Source organism: Typopeltis vanoorti, chromosome 5 (genome assembly GCF_054136105.1).
Source record: "Typopeltis vanoorti isolate ZY-2024b chromosome 5, IOZ_Tvanoo_1.0, whole genome shotgun sequence".
NCBI lineage: Eukaryota > Metazoa > Arthropoda > Arachnida > Uropygi > Thelyphonidae > Typopeltis > Typopeltis vanoorti.
This window is the reverse complement of record NC_143553.1, coordinates 141917448-141936731: the sequence shown is the minus strand read 5'-3', so window position 1 is coordinate 141936731 and position 19284 is coordinate 141917448. Positions and strand designations below refer to the sequence as shown.

General features: G+C 36.1%; 1 protein-coding gene across 1 annotated transcript in view; it reads left to right on the top strand.

Moving 5' to 3' along the window:
* LOC150106886 (solute carrier organic anion transporter family member 74D-like) overlaps positions 1-19284 on the top strand; it is a 229918-nt gene that overhangs the window by 166192 nt on the left and 44442 nt on the right. Inside the window, exon 5 of the mRNA XM_090393366.1 lies at positions 17472-17561. Within this exon, the coding sequence (XP_090249492.1) occupies positions 17472-17561 (90 nt within the window). The remainder of the gene's footprint in view (positions 1-17471; positions 17562-19284) is intronic.

The window sequence follows — 19284 nt, the reverse complement described above, 5'->3', positions numbered from 1 at the left end:
TTCAATACACCTTTTCTTTAACACGATACCATTACATGATTTATTAGTGTTAAGGATGATGAAAGTTCAGATTGCGAATTAAGGAGGTGGAATGAAGATGGCGGCTCGCGTGGTAGTGTTTAGTGTCGTGTATTATTGATGGTGAATTGTGAATTTGACGGTTATGATTTAGTGATTTATGCGTATTCATCAGTAATTTCAGTTAATTGCTTACTGCCATAAACAGGCACTTTATTTATTTTCCATCCAGGTAAGTCAATTGAAGTTATAAGGGCGATACGCTAGGCCTACTGCCGTTAGTATCGCCATTGCTGTATTTTATATCGCGACATCTTATTGCTGGTAGACACCTTAGGGTGTCTACGGGATTTGCTAGTGGACCCTCAAAAGTCCACAGGATTACTTTTACCTGCTCGGAACACCAGAGCAATCTCTACTCTTTCTCCATCCTTGACTTAACACATTTCCAAATATTGTCATGGCAAAACTTCTTAATGAGGCCAAATTCGAAGAAGTTTATTTTGAATTCCTCAGACTGGGAAAGCTGCTGAGTGAAAATTGGCCGGGAAAGGTTAAACTGTATGACACGTTTCCCCCCGAATGTGTCTCAGACGCTGTCGCTGAAGATCATTTAGAGTCGATGCCTTCTACTCCTCCAGACTTTGCAGAAGTGCGTGCTCACAAAGTCGTCACTGAAGATCATTTAGAGTCGATGCCTTCTACACCTTCAGACTTTGTAGAAGTGCGTGCTCGCAAAAAGCGAAGAACAACAGAAGAACCGCACAATGACAACACTGTAATGGAACAGGATTCTCAGGGTTCGGACGCCGCTACCTCTCCCAAAGAAAAGGTGCCTCCGGTCATCCTTAGAGAAAAACAAAAGTGGGCAGCTTTACGATCCACAATGTCCAATCTGCATATTGGCTTCATTAAGGCCAAAAACATGGATGAAGGCATAAAGATTCAGCCAGCAACAGTGACAGACTACAGAAGGTTGACCAAGGAACTGGACAACAGAGGCATCCAGTATCATACCTTTGCGCTCAGTTCAGAAAAAAATTTAAAAGTAGTCCTTCGTGGTGTCTGTGAAGACATTGACACAGCAGAAATCGCTGCTGACCTAAATTCTCAGGATCTGCCACCAGTCAAAGTGAGCAGAATGTACAAAGCAGACAAAACTCCCATGCCATTAGTCCTTGTTGAGATTCACAAAATATATAAGGATATCTACAACTTAAAAACAGTCTGTGGTCTCATCGTCACACCGGAACCACTCCGTAAAAGATCATCTTCTGGGCAGTGCCACAGGTGCCAAAAGTTTGGCCATGCCCAGAATCTATGCCGAGCAGAATATAGATGTTTAAAATGTGGAGACAGCCACCCAACCAATACCTGCACTAAGCCAAGGACCACCTCGGCCAAATGTGCCAACTGCAGTGGCCCTCATCCGGCGAACTACAAAGGATGCACTCAACACCCAAAGAACAGACGGATGGAGGCAATCAATCAGCCCTCCTCCTACAGTACAAGAACACCAGCGGCCCAGACATCAAAACCGGAGACTCATCGACCACAGTCGGAGACCTCCAACCAAAAGCAAACAAGAAGTTATGCCGATGTGACCCGTACAACTAGGCCAATTCCAGAACAAAATCAACCAAGAGCACCTAAAAACCTAACAGCTATTATCACGGCCTCACTAGCAAACATGCTACAAAATTTTAGCCTATCAAACCCTACTGAAACCTCCACTAAAAGATTTCTTCGTGAAACACAGGTCATCCTCACAGCTCTCATAAATGAATAGTAACAAACTCATTCCAGCATCTCTTCAAATAGTTGCTTGGAACGCAAATGGCCTCAAAAACAAAATCCTGGAACTCCGTGCCTTCACATCTAGGTATCAGCCAGATGTTATTCTAATCAGCGAAACTCATCTAAGACCCTCAGACAACCCTACAATAAGGGGCTATCACCTATACAGAAATGACAGACTACTCTACAGAGGTGGTGGCACTGCCATCTTCATTAAAAACTACATTAAGCACCACTCTGTGAGCATTCCTTCAACCACTAACCTTGAGATCACAGGAGTGGAAGTAGTCACCAGCTCCACTGGCAAACTGAAAATCTACTCAGCTTACAATCCTCTCCAAAAATCTCTACTTCACTCTGATCTAAATGCCATCTTAGGCATCAGAGGGCCCACCATTATTGCCGGGGATCTGAATTCCAAGCACCCTGCCTGGAATTGTTCAACCACAAACAAGAATGGTTGCATCCTTTTCAATTACTTAGGATCAAGCAACGCTGTTGTGGCAGGCCCCACCGAACCAACTCATCTCAGTACGTTCGGCACTGCTGATATCCTGGATATAGCTATCCTGCAGGATATTAAACTTCAGTACAGTATCATTTCTATGGATGAACTATCATCCGATCACAATCCAATACTGCTGCATCTGGGAAATCAGGAATTCCTGTGTCCTCCTTCTCACTCCTACATTGTATGGGAAAGACTGTCAGCCGCACTCAAGGATCATATTGGACCTGTTCCTCACATACACACAAAAGAAGAAGTAGAAACTGCAGTTACAAATCTCACACAACAAATTAATTCTGCTATAAAGGTAGCTTCCTCCTACAAATCTGCCCGCAAGCCAGATCGTTTGCCTGAAGACATCATGAACTTAATCAGAGATAAAAACAGAGCTCGAAAGAGATTCCGTAACACGTGTGCACCACAAGACAAAACAAATCTAAACAGATTAAATGGGGCAGTAAGAGATGCACTGAAAGCTCACAGAGACCATGTATGGGATGAAAAGTTATCCTCCATTTCACCTAGTGATCACTCCATCTGGGGACTACTGAAAAATACCAAAAACAAAGGCAGATCCCTTCCCCCAATATTAACTGATCAGGGCCTTGCTCACACAGATGTGGACAAAGCAGAGGTTATAGCGCACAGCTTGGAAGAGCAATGCAGGCCTTCGTATGGAAACCTTGACTTTGACCACATACATAAGATTCACAGCAAGGTCAGACACTCACTCAAACTTCCTATCACCAGCACTGACCATATTGCATCAACATCACCTGCTGAGATATATGACATTATTAAAAATTTAAAGAACAAAAAAGCTCCTGGACCAGACGGCATTACTAATCGTGTGATTAAACTTCTGCCCCGGAGGGCAGTAGTGTACCTGACCAGTATAATAAATGCAATTTTAAGATTTCACTATTTTCCTTCCACCTGGAAACTGGCTGACGTAATTCCCATACATAAGCCAGGCAAAGACTCACACCTACCCCAAAATTATCGTCCAATCAGTCTCATCTCAAATCTGGGTAAGGTTGCAGAGAAGGTCATCCTCTCACGACTTCAAACCTCAATAAATGACCTAAACATCCTTCCAAAAGAACAGTTTGGTTTTAGGCAACACCATAGTACTACCCAGCAAATCCACAGAATTGTTGAATACATCACAACCAGCTACAACTGGCGCCAGTGCACAGGCGCTGTTTTCCTAGACTTATCCAAAGCATTTGACAAAATCTGGCATTTTGGACTCCTGCACAAGCTTATCTCAGCCGGCATCTCACCTAAAATGGTTCATTTAATCCACTCATATCTTCAAAATAGATCAATGCAAGTAAAAATCAACGGTTCTACATCCTCCCAGCGCCACATCTTTGCTGGAGTGCCGCAGGGATCTCTGCTGGCTCCATTGCTGTTCTCTGTATACATGTCAGACATCCCACACAATCCGATGACTTCCATTTTGGCCCTATATGCAGACGATACGGCAATACTAACCAGATCTCTCAGACCCCTTTTCATTACCAGAAAGCTTCAAGAAAACATTCTAAAGCTGGAGGGTTGGTTCTCTAAATGGAGATTGGAAGTCAACCCCCAGAAAAGCTCAGCCGTTCTTTTCTCAAAAAGGCCAATGTCTCCTGTAGGAGATTTGTTACTATTCAATATTAAAATTCCCTGGCAGTCAGAAACAAATTACCTGGGTGTAATTCTCGACAAAAAGCTATCTTTCAATCAACACACCAAGTCTGCATGCACAAAGGCATCTAAAGTCATAGCACAGATCTATCCGCTAATTAATAGAAATAGCAAGCTCAGCAACAGAATCAAATTGCAGCTATACCAGTTGACGATTCGTCCTATAATCACCTATGCCTCTCCGGCCTGGAGCCACACCTCTAATGCTAACATCATCAAAATACAGCGAGTGCAGAACAAGTGCCTGAGAATGATTTTGAATGCTCCGTGGTATGTTAGAAACATTCAACTCCACAGAGACACAAATATTCCCTATATCTTCTCTTTTCTACGATCCTTAGCCACCAAGTTTTTCCTAAAGACGTCCACACATCCCAACGATTTGGTTCAACAAGCTACAGCATACGATCCAACGGACATATTCAAATACAGAAGACCAAAAGCTATATTGGCCTCCTTTAGTGATGCATAATCTCCATGCCCAATCAGGGCGAGCATTCTGCTCATAAATTTTACCTTCACTGCAACCACAACAGATAGCGGGGAATATGAAAAGCATCTTGCTTCACCCCTAAAGACATAAATGTCAATTGTCAGTCAATGAAAGTTCAATGTTTGCTTTATCAGGCATAAACATATCATGAAAAATATACGACAAGGAATTTTAGTAATTAAACACGTAGCTGTTTCAATTATGTTATCTTCGTGTAATAATTAAGATGAAAAACCGTGCAGTTGCAGATATATATTGGCAGAGTATTCTATAAAATTTGTATTAATAAATGAGAAGTTTATTTGCAGATCTTGTTAAGAAATTTATAATTTTGTTTCTCCACATAAAATTTTGAAGCAGTTGTTTAATTATTAATATCGAAATAAATATAGTCCGACAGGAAAGTTTAGCGTATAATTTGTAGTGGATATGAAACTCAGAGATACTGTACGAAATTTAAATGGATCCGTCTCTTCACGTTTCCTACCTTTCTGGTCACGAATCTTGAACTCCCCAAAATTAACTGATATGAAATTTAATGAAAAATTTTCATTCGAAGAATGAAAATTCGAATTTCAATTTCTATTGCTATTTATTTCCACTTAAATTTCGTAGATGCTGTTCTTCACTACAGTGAAGCTAGCATTACTTGAATGCTATCAAGTAATGCTAGCTTCACTATGCTCAGTTGTCTAATTCTACAAACCGAATCAGAAAAGATCCCGAAGTATTTTCTGTCAGCAATGATTCAAATTGATTTTGTGAATCTGTTTTCCCAAACTGCTCTAAAATTACCGTTAGTGTTTGCTTTTCTATTCGAAACTTTCGAATAGAAATTTGAAACCGATTTCGAATAGAAATTTGATAAATTTTTGAAAAAACGTTTATTAAATAAAAGGCGAATTACGTACGCTTGGTCAACGATCGCGTTCTTTAAAGTAGTGCAAGCTAAGGCAACTCCGATGCCGAGGATCGTATTCTCATAAACTCTCTGGTCAAATTAAGAAACTTGCGGAGTTTCTACATGCATTCGGTTTGCTGCTTTTTGTTATAAAATATCCAAAAATCGTCGTATCCAAAATGATGCTCGGGCCATAGCTGCTTTCAGCGCCACCTTCTTTTTGAGAAGTATTCTGTGTACCATCATATATTTATATTCGTATCACGTGTGTCATTAGGGACGTGAAGGGCAGACACCAAAGTCAAAACATAAAAATAATTTGACTTTAGTTGCAACAATAAAGTACTGAGACTAATTTAGTTAGGGAGCATGTGGTAACAGCCGGTCGATTAAACGTTGAGATATGTTCCTGCACTCATGAATTCTCTTCAATAGCAAACTTATTCAGATGGTATTAAAGTGGGAAACCGAGCTGCTTTTCTTGGTTCTGTGTTTGACGGGGGCAGTAGTGAGTTACAGATATCTGGAAAATAGTATCATTATTAGATATTTTTAGTGCAACTCTCAGTGGGGAAAAAGACTGTAATGATTCAGGTGGTACATCTAACACTCGATTTACATGGCAGATTGTTTCTTGACTAGTATCGTGTAAATGAAAATCGTGTAAATCGAGACTAAGATTTTTATATCCAAAATGATGGGATAGGTTCCGTGACATTCAATTAAATATTTACCTATTTTTAAAAATTAACTTAACACATTATTTTTATGTATAGTAGATGCACAACAAAAAATTAAGAATAATATAACCCGCTATAAAAGAAAGCAAATACTTTTATTTCAACAGTTTATAATTATAATGCTGTATAGCGATGTTTTAATATTAATAATCTTATTAATAATAAGAGAAGAGAATTTCAAAAAGAAACAAACGTAGCCTTTATTGATTAAGAAAAAGCCTTTGACAAAATTAATAGACAAAAATTTAAAATATAAAAAATATCAACTTTCACAATCCATTCAAGAAATATAGACAAGAAATAAAATAGCAGTTAAACTAGAACATATCTCAGAATGGAAAGATATATGAAGAGGAGTACGACAAGGATGTACCCTCTCACCTCTGCTTTTCAATATATATATATATATATTGAAAAGCAGAGGTGAGAGGGTACATCCTTGTCGTATATATATATATATATATATATATATATATATATATATATATATATATATATATATATATATATATATATTGTTTTGTTATTTTATAGATAGATACACTATTATATTTGCAGATGATCAAAAAGTATTAGCTGCATCAGAGGATGATTTACAAAGATCATTAAAATCATTAAATGATATCTCAGAACAATATAATATGGCAATATCCCCCCCCCCAAAAAAAAAAATAATGGCAGTCAAAGGAGAAAACCTAATAAGAAGTATCATAATGATAGATAATAAAATATTAGAACAAGTAAATACGTTCAAATACTTGGGATGTGGTTTATCACACGAAGAAAAAAAAGACAGAGACTAAAATATCAAACTTTGTCAAAGTAAATGGCATAATACGAAGCCATCCCTAGTACAAAAAAAAAAAAAAAAAAACACTAGAATTAGACTATATAATGTCTTGTCAAAATCAATTCTACTATATGAAAGCGAAACATGGACCATGAAAAGGAAAAATGAAAAACGAATTCAAACAGAAATGAAATTTCTCAAAAAAATAGCTGGATATACTAAGTGGGACCACAAAACAAAGGAAGAAATCTTACAATCCCTGAAAATAAAACCAATTATTACTACATAAGATAGTATAAACAAAAATGGACAGAACATTTAAATCGAATGGATAACAGCAGACTACCGAAAATATACAATTAAAAAATAAGTGGAAAAAGAAGAATCGGAAGACCAAGAAAGAGATGGCATGAGACCGGAACAGGCCACTTGGCCTAAATTCCATGTTAGGAAGAAGAAGAATAATACAGCAATACTTACATTAGTTAGATTACCCCTTATATGCTCATAATAACAGATAATTTAAATCCATATTGCATAGAATATAATATTATTTTACAGTAGATTTGAAAATTGCACGCACGTGTCTGGCAGACTGATACATCAGTGTACTTTGTGTCGAATAGCATCTGCTGTGACAAGTTGTGTTGGATTGTGTTCCGATTGGTAGCCGAACGCTACCAATGGGTACACAACCCATGTGTATAGGACACCTGCATACACCTTTTTTTTTGTTGTTATTTTTAATCTGTGTCGATCCGAAATCGTGCAATTTGAGTGCCGTGTAAACCGAGGATGTGGTGTACCATGTCTGTAGAGATGACATTTGTTTTCCCTATGAAAGGTTGTTTGAAATTATGTCGCTTAAAGCAACTAAAGCTATCGGGTCTTGGTAAGGTCTTTATTAAGTCCTTATTCCTTGTAAGCTTTTTGTAAAGATTTCTCGTCTTTTAGAAGGACTGTTTTAATCTCAGTGGCGTCATTTGATACTTCAAAGACTTGATAAGCGCCTCCGTAGCGCAATTGGAAGAACGACGGTACATTGCGCCCTTCGATTAGAAAAGGCTTAAGTTCAATTCTCGTCATTGACGGGAGGAATCTTTAATGGATTTTTTCAATCGAAGGTGAGTTAGCCGACCTCATACGAAGGGAGCTGGGTTTTTTCATCCCGTATACAGACAAATCGGCGCTACAGAACACACGCAATTTACAGACAAAAAATACTAGCGGTGGTAGTGGTTGTGGGCAGTAGATGGCGTTGATGTAGGTGATTGGTAGTAGAGGTACGGTAGTAGTGGAGACGGAGAGTTGTACAGTAAGTGTCCTCCCGCGATGAATCTTCGGACTCCTTGGAGGTGTCACGAATAATAATAATAAACTTGCCTCTTTCAGTTATGTCTTTAGTTGTTTTTTTCTTTTTACTTTAAGGCTTTTTACTTTTTACTTTATTTTCCAAACCGACATGTTGAAACGTGTCGGTTTGGAAAATAATGATTTAAAAAATATGAAAAATGTAACTTTTTTTTCCGTATTTTGTTTCTGTTGGATTTTTTTGAAGAATTCCTTTGGACAGTTTTTTGCTACTTTGATAACCTTCAACTGTCCCATTTTGCTTACATCATTTTTGACGTTTTGGAAAAATTGTTGCTATAGGCGGTAGAGAGAAGTTGGAAATCTATGAAATCTCCTTGAGACGTATTTCTGTAACTCCATAAAACTTTCGGAGTTTTCTTAGCAGAGGATGGCTACATAAACAGGTCCACATTTCAATGTAATTTGAGTTTGTTTGTTTTTTCGATAAGGAAATGGACATTGTCGTTCTCATTTTAAGGATGACTCCTGATTAAAAACATGCATGTTAGGATTTTATTTGTAATGTTTACACTGCATGCATGTACTTAAAAAAAAAAAAAATATATATATATATATATATATATATATATATATTATTTTTATTTTTATTTATTTTTTCTGCAGCCCCCAACAGTTATCGGAGTAGTAAACCATTTTCAGATTATCAATGTTCACAGTTATGACCGTCTTATCTAAACATTTCCAGACGCAGGAGCCATTTCAACTCCCCCCCCCCCATAACTTCTTTGTGAAAAAGACCGTCACAACTGCAAATATATCGTTTTTCAAATACAGCCACCAAAGATCTCGCTGTTTCAAGTGTAAAGTGTCAATTTTCTTTAATGCCTTAGGGACAAAATCAGCTGATAAGAAAAACGACACAACTGCACTCTGGCGGTCACTTTTACAACTACTTTTACATCACTATACCAGAATACTTAAATGATGTTAATATAATAGCCATAATGATTTATATAAACATATGTATTATTGGTCACAATATATCAAACGAAAAAAAACATGCTTATACTAATAACAGCCAATTATTATTATTATTTTTTTTAAATTAATAAATAAAATATTTAAAACAGGACAGATACCAAGTATGCTAAAGACCGCCATAATCACACCCATATACAAACATGGAAAAAGAAATTTAATCAGCAATTACAGACCCATAGCAACATTACCAATTATCAATGAAATTATGGAGCGGATCATACTGAAGAAACTCACAGCATACACTGAGATCTTTCATATTATCCCCAAAACACAATATGGTTTTCAGAAAAATAAGGGAACAACATCTCTCTTGGAAGATTTTTACGGACACAATTAATATCGTCTTAGATAAAAACAAAATTGTCATGGTAGTCTTTATCGATTTAATACACTCACACATCAAACCTTATTAGAAAGACTAAGACATGTTGGAATAGACGGGCCTCTGCACACGTGATTTATAAACTGCCTTCAAAATAGAAAACATATCACACGCATCGAGTCAAACCGCAGTAACCTGTGGAGTGTCACTGGGAACTATTCCCTCCCCAACTCTATTCAACATTTACACGCACGATATTAATCTGCTACATCTTAAAGGCAAGATATTCCAATACACAGACGGTACAGCTATAATATCCATCCATAATGACGCAAGCATAGCCCAAAGAAACATGCAGCATGACATAAATCTGTTCACTGACTGGCTCACCAAAAACTCCATACACTTAAACTCAGAAAAGACAAAATTAATGATATTCAGAAATCCACAGACTCGACCAGTTGATAACAAATATATAACCATCCAACATTCACTCTCCAACATAAAAATCACACAGAACAGCAAAACCACTACAATCACTCCGGTTGAAACAATACGACACCTTGAAATTTACTTTGATGCAGATAGAAACTGGAATAGTCACATAAACCACCCACAAAACAAACTCCAAACAATAACCAGCAAACTCTACAGGTTAAAAGACATAGTTCCCATACGCCTAAAAACACTAATATACAAAGCACTATGCCAAAATATACTAAGATACGCTGTAATAATGTATGCTTTCTGTGCACCCTACAAACTAAATAGATTAATGTCGCTACAGTACAAAATGATAAAACTGATCTTTTGGGAACAAAGAGACAATATCGACTTTATATACACACGCAATATGAGAACACAAAATACTAACAGCAAAACACTTATGTCACTATGGAGTTTTGATAAAACATTATTTCGATGCTAACTACAGGACAGTCAGAAATACATACCGTATAACAAGACCTCAGAGAACTAATTATATCACATATAAATATAATAATCACTACGGAAAGGCCACTCGAAGCTTCTACATCTGAGACCTTTTAAATACAGAAACCTTACAAACTGCAGTAGCATGATAAGAGCCTTAAGGATATACTATGAACAAGAAATACGCACCCTGCACACAGAGGCACAGCTAGGGAGGGGTGGAGGGGGAGATCTGCCCCGGGTGGCACTTTGAACCTTTTTAAACTTTTGCAGTTAATTCTAAAATACAGTCTCGAGAATTCATTCCCAAATATTGTAATACTACTGCGAATTTTCCTCACAATTGCTGTAAGTGTTGCTAGTTGTGAGAGACGTTTTTCTAAATTAAAATTGATTAAGAATTACCTACTTTGGTATGAAATAAACTTCGCCAATGTCATCGATTTTTGCTAACAGAAAAGCAAGAAAAATAACATTTTAGAATGTTGAAATTAAAGTTTTACTTCAAAAATAAACAGAGTGTTTTAATTTATTTCCCTATACGTCGTTTTGACTTTTTGTAGTATTTGTGGTGTGTATTGAGAGGGGCAGCAAACTCAGGGACTGCCCCGGATGACAAAAGCTCTTGCTACACCACTGCCTGCACACCTTACAAACTTAATGAAACACAATAGATTAGTTCAGGCTTTACAGTTCAGTGATGCATCATGATATTCCAAATTACTGTGGGTGTGGGTGCGTGTGCATGTGAATGAATTTCTCATCCTACGTTGTGATGAATATCAGACCTATCAAACATCAGCCTACTTCCAACACAGCAACCTAAACAATAACTAACTGGTGTGTCATACTCAGATAAGCTTAATGAAAAGCTCGAGGATGCAAGTTGAGACATTACTATTATTATTATTATTATTACGTGACACCTCCAAGGAGTCCAAAGACTCATCGAGGGAGGGCACCTGCTCTACAACTCTTCATCTCCACCACTCAATCCACCGCATTATCTACAACAGCGCCATCTACTGCGACATTACACCTCAACTTTTGGTAACAATCCAATCAAAATGAAGGGAAAAAAATCTGTTTATTGCAACTACAGCATTTAATTTAAATACATTAAAGCAAAAATTGTAAATTGTAAATACATATAATTTATTGTTATATAAATATTGTAAAAATACTTTAAAAACATTTAAAAATAGCATTGCGAAAAAGTGAAATGAATCCATTCAGCATTCTTATTGCATGTTAACAGAAAACAAACTGATAATGTAAATCAAAATAAACTGTAAATTGAAATTGAAAAATTATTATTATTATTAATAATTCGTATATATATATATTAATTCTATTTATTATTTTACAAAATAGTAGCAGCCTCTCCACAAACTGTTTGTATAACACTGTTCTTTTTATCTACTTCTGTGTACAAATAACATAAATAAAATATTATAGTTGCTATTAAACATTATTATTATTATTATTATTATTATTTCCTTTATTTGGCTTACTATAAAATAATTAATTTGTAATTATTATTCATTATTTCCCTTTAAGTCAGTGTTTCTCAAACTTCAGATATCTGTGTACCCCTTCTTAAATTTTCATTACCAAGTACCCCTAATTAATTAATTAGAAAAATAAATTCATTCATTAATTAAAATAAATAAATTAATTAGTTTTAAAAGTAATTAATTAATTAATTAATTTAAAATTTATTTAATTAATTAATTAATTAAAATTAATTAAATTAAAATATTAATTAAAATTAAATATCTATTTTATTTGAATTTATATGTTCATGTAAACAAAAAATATGATTTATTTTTAAATTTTGGTTCTCTAGAAATGTCAGACGACATGCTCTTATCAATTGATAAAATTGATAAAACCAATGATCCATACGTAAGAATTTGAAAGCTAAAAAAATACTGTATTTACTCGAATATAACTCTAACTTTTTTTCCCAAAATTAAAGCTAAAAAATCGTGTTGCGAGATACGTGCGGGAATTTTCGGAAACTAAAGTTTTCAGAAAAAAAACTGAAAATGGTGCGACTTACCAAGAAGCTCCTACTCGCTATCACTGCTTTTGGCATCGAGAACAGTTTCTTTGTGTGCGTCGCCAAAGTCATCTACCCAAATAGTGTCATCTTCTTTCCCATTATTTCAAGCAAAAATTACCAGTAATTTACAAGACTTGAGATACGTAGAGCAGCGAAGAACTGCATATGATTGGTGCGGTATTAACAAAAGATCGCGCGAACCAAAGACAAATTAGCATTTCAACAGTTGAGTTGAAATGCTAATTCCCTTCCACCGAATTCCATAATATCTGAAACGCATTCACTATATATTTCTGAGTTTAACACGTTAACGACGGGGGTGGTGTCAACATATGGCAACCACCGGCAACATGTGGTTTTGCTTGGCGGTTTCTGTTGGAGAGGGGATGTGATTCATTGGTTAGTGCCGTTTTATCCCGGTTGTCTCTAATTGCACTGTTGGTTGAAAAATATAATGACTCCTTTAATTATGCATAGCCGAAAATTGCCACGTACCCCCTAACGACCATTCGCGTACCCCCGGGGTACGCGTACCACACTTTGAGAAACACCGCTTTAAGTAAATCCCCTCAAGTGATACAAAGATGGGATCGTATTGCCAAATTAAAGATTAGTCAATAGGATTAACAAATCTCTTAACATTCTCCGTATTTTCACACCTCGTGAAAAAATTGTCACACTGCATATTTTAAAGCATTGAAACAAATACGGATACTCGTAGGAACATCGTCAGTGATATTTGAATCAGATTTTATTTATTTTTAATCATTAAATCTACTTCATACACACGTTGGCCCGTTAGTCACGAAGGGTTTTAAAATGTGAATAACTTTTTTTTTGATTATTAATTATTTTATTTTATTTTTTCAAGTATTCTAAGGAACATTCGGGAAATTAATCATGGAAAAGTTCACAACCCAACAACGAATCAAAATCGTGCAATTTTATTTTGAAAATCGGCATTACTTCTACCATCCGTCCCTTAGGATGGATAGAGTTCCCTGATTAGGATGGGATCAAGGCGAATTAATCAGTCCTGGCACTTCCCTACTCTGCTGTATCCCCTAAGGACAAGTATTTTATACCTGTAGGTCTGGTGTATGTTCACTGGCCGGTTTGTCTGTTTTGAGGGACGAAAAACCCTTCATCTCCGTTATAAAACTGACAACTCACCTTTTTAATTGAGAAAACCTGATAAATTTTCCACGCTTCATAGACGGGATTCGAACCCCAAGTGCTTTTAGGAATAGGATGACATATTTTTCACAATCTTAAATGTATAGGGTTTTTTTTTTTTTTTTTTTTTTCACGTAATATTATAAACTGGCGGTGGGGAATTCTCCTGTTCACAGATACAATGAAAAGGAAGTCGTAATACCAATTTGTGTGTGTGTGTGTGTGAGAGAGAGAGAGAGAGAGATTACCGAAATGCTGATTGGAGAACACCACTGAAAACGTGCGTGCTCTATTGATGCGCTGTGGATAACGGGACTCAGCTTACAGGCCTTCGGGGGTATGGGACTACTTGTCGCAGACGTCTTCCCACAGTTTGTCGAGATATCCGCGTACCTGTGCTTGAATGAAGCTGACTTGCAAGCTGACCTGCTGTGGTGCTTCGATTACGTTTTACTTAACCAAAAACTTGTCTTCCTGCTCCGTGGTAGAGCGAGGGCGACCTCTTAGCAAATGTCTGGAATGCATTCCATTGGTTGGAAACGCTGCCTGCATACAACGCTATGGGAGATTGCAAACTTTCTAGCAATATCAGAGAGGTTGAAATTTCACATAGTAATTCAGCAGCCTTCTGCAAGATTTCCAATAAAATCTGCAAGATTTTATTGGAAATCTTCTCCCCCTCCCCGTGAGATCATCTAGATAATGTCTTTGAGACATTACAAGACATCTAAGTTTGCAACTTTATTCCTCCACTAAAAGAGCTTCCTTCAAACAAAGTTCGCTTAGTGCAACTTTTTGTCTCTTATCCTGTTGAGTGCTACCACGTGATCCCTTTGCTCACGATTCGAAAATTTGAATGTGTCCCCACTTTCTACTCGAAATTGTCGGGTATACAAATTGCCACAAGCTGATTCGTCGGAAGTTGCGGTTGTAATTTGCAGGAATAATGCTCATCCTTCAGTTTTGAACACCACTGTATATGATTTATGAGTTACTTTTTTATTTTTCTTAAAAGTAATAATGTATTAATAATTTGATTTTTAATTTTTCTTAATTTTTTTAAATAAATTGAAATATTTTCTAATTTTCGAAAAATATCAAAAACACCTTTAAATATTTAATATCATAAAAGTACAATTAATTTAAGACGAAAGTTAGTTATTAGTTATTGATTGATTCATTCAATCACCGCAGGAGGGTAACAGCAAAAGGCTCCGCTATATTGCTGTTACCCTCCTGCCATTATCAGAGCTTTAATAGCTCAATAACACCTTATCCCTACACTGTCCTCTACAGATAACGGGGAAGATGAAAAGCATTCTTGCTTCGCCCCTTTAAGCCAGTCCTTATAAGTATAAGGACTATTTTGAATTTTGATTATGGTGAGATACCCTCGGAGGGTAATGGATGACAATGCTGTACCAATGAAGTTTAACTGTGGTTCGGCTGTTGCTGTTACCACCCCAGGGGCGCTGAGGTTCGAGAGTTTTTGAGTTCGCTCTCTTAAGGTTTTTGCCTTAAGGTAGCAATTTCAGTCTCCGGGGAAAGTGTTCTCCGGCACGGCCCGCTGAGGGGCTTTGTCGGTGAATGCTTTTCTTCGGAATTTGAGCGGTTCTGCTCGGTGGTGGCGTGTGGGTGGAAGGCCAACGCTGAGATGGACGGTCTTTCGCCCACGAATGAGTGGCCTAGGGATCGTCCGAATTTTTAGAGACGGCTTTATCTTTAAATATCTTTAAATATGGCAATGCTGTAGCCAATGAAGTTCTAACTGAGGCTCGGTTATTGCTGTTACCCTCCTGCCATGATCAGAGCTTTAATAATAGCTCAATAATAATAATAATAATAATAGCTCAATAACACCTTATCCCTACACTGTCCTCTGCAGATAATGGGGAAGATGAAAAGCATTCTTGCTTCACCCCTTTAAGCCAGTCCTTATAAGGACTATTTTGACTTTTAAGATATGAAGAATCGATGAGTCAATCAGACAAATTTTGTATTTAGAAAGAAGCATTCCAAGATGCTTCTTTCTGAACACCCACATGCAATATTCAGCAGGTGGAGATACAATTCTGTCTATTTTTACTATGAGAGAATTTTTAAATTGTTCCATCCTCTTAATTCAATGTGGTCTTACTCGTATGGTCAATTGCAGGGATGACTGGTGAACAATGGCGGTTAACTGAAGTAAGGCTAATCACCTGGGTATCGGTCATCTTTGCGCTTTAGTTTCAACTGGTCTTTTGATTGTGAACCTGCATGAGACTGGGGAAAAGGGAAAACTGATAGCCTTTGGATACTGAATTACGTGAGAATCAAAGATTCTGCAGCTACTCATTTGGTGACATTTTTCCGTTGTTAATGAATACAGCACCCACTCACTTGCCACCACAAAGCAGGAAGAGTTTGATACTTTCTCTGAAGAATTTGCTGCTTCGAATCACTCAATGTACGCAGGATCGACCAAGCAATAGAGAGGTAGAACAAATACAGAATGCGTTTGGAGGTCCTATTTTAATAATTATGTTTAATTATATAATATATTAGAACCATTTTAATAAATAAAACAAATCTCTGTTATGAATGACGATCAAATTAACTATGGCTATGAGGGGTCGATTTTGTTTAATTAATGTAATTATGTTTAAATGCGTGTGTTCTATCCGCATTGTCGGTTTTGGTGAATGAAGAATGAAATAAAGTATTATAAAATTAATTATCATCGTCATCATCATCATCAATCTCCTGATATGATAAGTTCAGGTTACTACGACAGCAACTACATGATTAAGTTTACATTAATTATTATTATTTAAATCAAAATAACTATGTTAATTAAGTAAATACCAGATGTTTATGAATGCCTGTAAGTGGAAGATAATTTTTTAGTTCCAGATATGAAACAACCAGGGAGGTTGTTTCACATCTGTTTAACTGATTCCGACTCTTCAGCATAACAAGCTATGTTTTTTTTCCCTACTTTTTTAAATCACCAGAATTCTGTACTATTATAACTTTATGAAAACTCTGTGGCTTGTATCAGTTCTGTGTGATAAGTGAACATCGTAAGCAGAATGCGAAAAATGATCCTCATAAAAGGTTTACGAGGGGAAGACCATTATTCTGAGAATACTTCTGAAGTTGCATCTGCAGTTTTCGGTATTTTTTGAGGTTTTAAATAGTTTTAAATTATTCATTTATATTTTTCTTCTTTACAGATATTTTTTATTTGTAATTTGATGTTCATAACAGTCTTTAAGATATGAACTGCAGAAAAAAAAAGGTAAACGAATTTGAAAACAAAAACCAAACTTTAAAGGTTGAATTATGATTATATATAACGTATACAAAAGCAGATAATGATGTTAATATCTTAAGACAGCTTTTTAAACAAAATAAGATATCTGGTTTTTAGGTTTGCCACTGGTTTGACTTTGATTTCTACCGTTCGTTTGCATACGAGGTTCCATATACTGATCTCCGAAACTTCAGTGTGACATTCCGACTACCTTACACTTATTTCTTTTTTTTTTTTTTGTAGCATTTAAATGCGAACAGTGGCCTAACGACCATATAGTAACAATGTCATTACTATTATTATTATTATTATTTAAAAAAAAAAAAAACATATTTTCCCTCGTTTTCTGAAATTTGCATATTTGGAATTTGCAGGTATCACTATTGGAGTGCGAATATTCGGTCCAGTTTTCGGCTTTCTGCTGGGATCTTTTTGTACCAGTGTTTATGTAAATTTTCCGTTTGGTAAGTAACAAACGATTTACGATTCCTTTGTTATCAGTTTTATAATTAATTGCCAACTTTTTTTGATCTTTCTGGTAAATCTTTATTAAAAGTCCCCCCCCACACACACACACTTTTTAGTTTCTGGATCATTGTAAGAACAGTAACATAAGTACGATCTTTAGATCCCCTTCATTGAGAAGCGTTTGACAAACCCTCTGAGATCTTGAGAATTTTTATTGAATTCCATCAAAATAAATGAATAAAATTATATAAACATGAATGAATAAATAAATAAAATAAAACAAAAAAATCAACAAAAAAAAATCAGCTAACGCCTTTTTATTCCCGTATACGGGAGTAGGCGAGGCCATTTAGCCCTATCTAACTTTTTTGGAGACTGAGTGGGCAGTTCAATCTCCACTGGTACCAATCAGAGATAGATGGCCCAAGGTTATCACTAATTAAGCGGTACTCAGTGAAGAGAGACGGCTCAAATGTGCCGCCATCTCGTGGTCCCTAACCCTAACACAATATATTTAATGTCTGAAATAATGTGGGTTCTACGGTCGATTTTCTTGAGTTTACAGGAGGAAAAACCCGAGTTTCCGGGAGGAAAAACCCGCTTGCCCGTGCCAGAGATCGACTAACTCGGGAACCAGTCGAAAAAAGGCTTAGAAAAATTTCCTCTAGTCGCCGACTAGACTCGAAACCAAGTCTTTCTTCGTGCGGCCAAGCGCCGTGGTATGCAAACGCCACATCCACTGGGCTATACTTAAATTTTAATTTAAAGATTTGGATGTATAATATTATGTTTTATTTCAGTAAATAAAAAGCGAAATATTAAAACTAAGTATAAAAGTAATTAATTATTATTTCGCATGTTTTTATGAATAATTAAAAATCATCTGAAAACTCCTTGCATTAGTTGAAAAATTGAAAATATTATTTCATTTCCGCGAATTTAGTGAGTACGCGAGTGAAGCGCCACGAATATGGTGTGGTAAAATCGTACTTTAAAAATGTAGGTAGTTAATTTCATTCCTTATTTATGCTTTTGACTTGCAGGTCTGAAAAATTATTTTTTTTTTTACTGTCATTCAAAAACGAATAATTGAATAAATATACTAAATAATTAAATCAAATGAAAGAATGACAGTAAAAAAAAAAAAAATAATTTTTCAGACCTGCAAGTCAAAAGCATAAATAAGGAATGAAATTAACTACCTACATTTTTAAAGTACGATTTTACCACACCATATTCGTGGCGCTTCAGTCGCGTACTCACTAAATTCGCGGAAATGAAATACTATTTTCAATTTTTCAACTAATGCAAGGAGTTTTTAGATGATTTTTAATTATTCATAAAAACATGCGAAATAATAATTAATTACTTTTATACTTAGTTTTAATATTTCGCTTTTTATTTACTGAAATAAAACATAATATTATACATCCACATTTTTAAATTAAAATTTAAGTACTTAATTTACTGAGATAAAGAACCAATAGGCTTGACTAGAGATTATTGAATCGACCGAGAGATGCGGTGATTAATACCCTTGGAGGGTGATGGATGGCAATGCTATAGCCACTGAAGTTCTAACTGAAGCTCGGCTATTGCTGTTACCCTCCTGCCATGATCAGATCATAGCTCAATAACACCTTATCCCTGCACTGTCCTCTACAGATAACGGCGAAGATGAAAAGCATTCTTGCTTCACCCCCTTTAAGCCAGTCCTTA